Source organism: Manacus vitellinus, unplaced genomic scaffold (genome assembly GCF_001715985.3).
Source record: "Manacus vitellinus isolate BGI_N305 unplaced genomic scaffold, ASM171598v3 ctg7180002433928_pilon, whole genome shotgun sequence".
Classification (NCBI taxonomy): domain Eukaryota; kingdom Metazoa; phylum Chordata; class Aves; order Passeriformes; family Pipridae; genus Manacus; species Manacus vitellinus.
The window spans coordinates 12,491-13,676 of NW_021938533.1; the positions used below are offsets into that span (position 1 = coordinate 12,491).

The 1,186-nt window shown below is 52.5% G+C and overlaps 1 protein-coding gene across 1 annotated transcript; it reads left to right on the plus strand.

Moving 5' to 3' along the window:
- Positions 1–226: 226 nt before the first annotated feature.
- Positions 227–1,186, plus strand: LOC115307274 (olfactory receptor 14J1-like). The gene has a single exon (XM_029958606.1). It carries the CDS (start codon positions 227–229, stop codon positions 1,184–1,186), a length of 960 nt encoding a protein of 319 aa, XP_029814466.1.

The window sequence follows — 1,186 nt, forward strand, 5'->3', positions numbered from 1 at the left end:
TGTATTCAAGGTCTGTTACATCTGACATTCCTTGTGTGTGTGAGAGCTCTACCAAAAAAGTTCCATGTCCCATTAAGCAGAGCAAACCTGAGTCCTTTGCAGTGCATTTGGTGACATTTGACACATGGATTTCTTTTAGAAATGGAGTTGCTTTTTTACAGAAGTCTGTCTTAACTGTTCCCTGTCTTTTCCTTTTTTGAATAGTCCCTGTGCTAAGAAGCAGTAAATGCCCAACAGCAGCTCCATGGCCCAGTTCCTCCTCCTGGCATTGGCAGACAGGCGGGAGCTGCAGCTCCTGCACTTCTGGCTCTTCCTGGCCATCTCCCTGGCTGCCCTCCTGGCCAACGGCCTCATCCTCAGCGCCGTAGCCTGTGACCACCACCTGCACACCCCCATGGGCTTCTTCCTGCTCAACCTCTCCCTCACAGACCTGGGCTGCATCTGCACCACTGTCCCCAAAGCCATGCACAATTCCCTCTGGGACACCACAACCATCTCCTACATGGGATGTGCTGCACAGCTCTTTTTCTTTGTATTCTTCCTTGGAGTGGAGTTTTCCCTCCTCACCATCATGTGCTACGACCGCTACGTTGCCATCTGCAAACCCCTGCACTACGGGACCCTCCTGGGCAGCAGAGCTTGTGCCCACATGGCAGCAGCTGCCTGGGCCACTGGCTTTCTCAATGCTCTGCTGCACACAGCCAATACATTTTCCCTGCCCCTGTGCCAGGGCAATGCCCTGGGCCAGTTCTTCTGTGAAATCCCTGCCATCCACAAACTCTCCTGCTCACACTCAGGCTACCTCAGGGAACTTGGGCTCATTGTGGTTAGTGTCTGTTTAGTGTTTGTTTGTTTCATTTTCATTGTTTTCTCCTATGTGCAGATCTTCAGGGCTGTGCTGAGGATCCCCTCTCAGCAGGGACGGCACAAAGCCTTTTCCACGTGCCTCCCTCACCTGGCCGTGGTCTCCCTGTTCCTCAGCACTGCAGCATTTTCCTACCTGAAACCCCCCTCCATCTCCTCCCCATCCCTGGATCTGGCCCTTTCAGTTCTGTATTCAGTGGTACCTCCAGCACTGAACCCCTTCATCTACAGCCTGAGGAACCAGGAGCTCAAGGATGCCCTGAGGAAAATGATGACTGGATGCTTTTCAAGAGCAATAAAGTGCCTGTTTTCTGGTGTGTAG

Coding starts and splice junctions, on each gene's coding strand:
- LOC115307274 (XM_029958606.1), top strand. CDS start 227: ATGCCCAACAGCAGCTCCATGGCCCAGTTCCTCCTCCTGGCATTGGCA.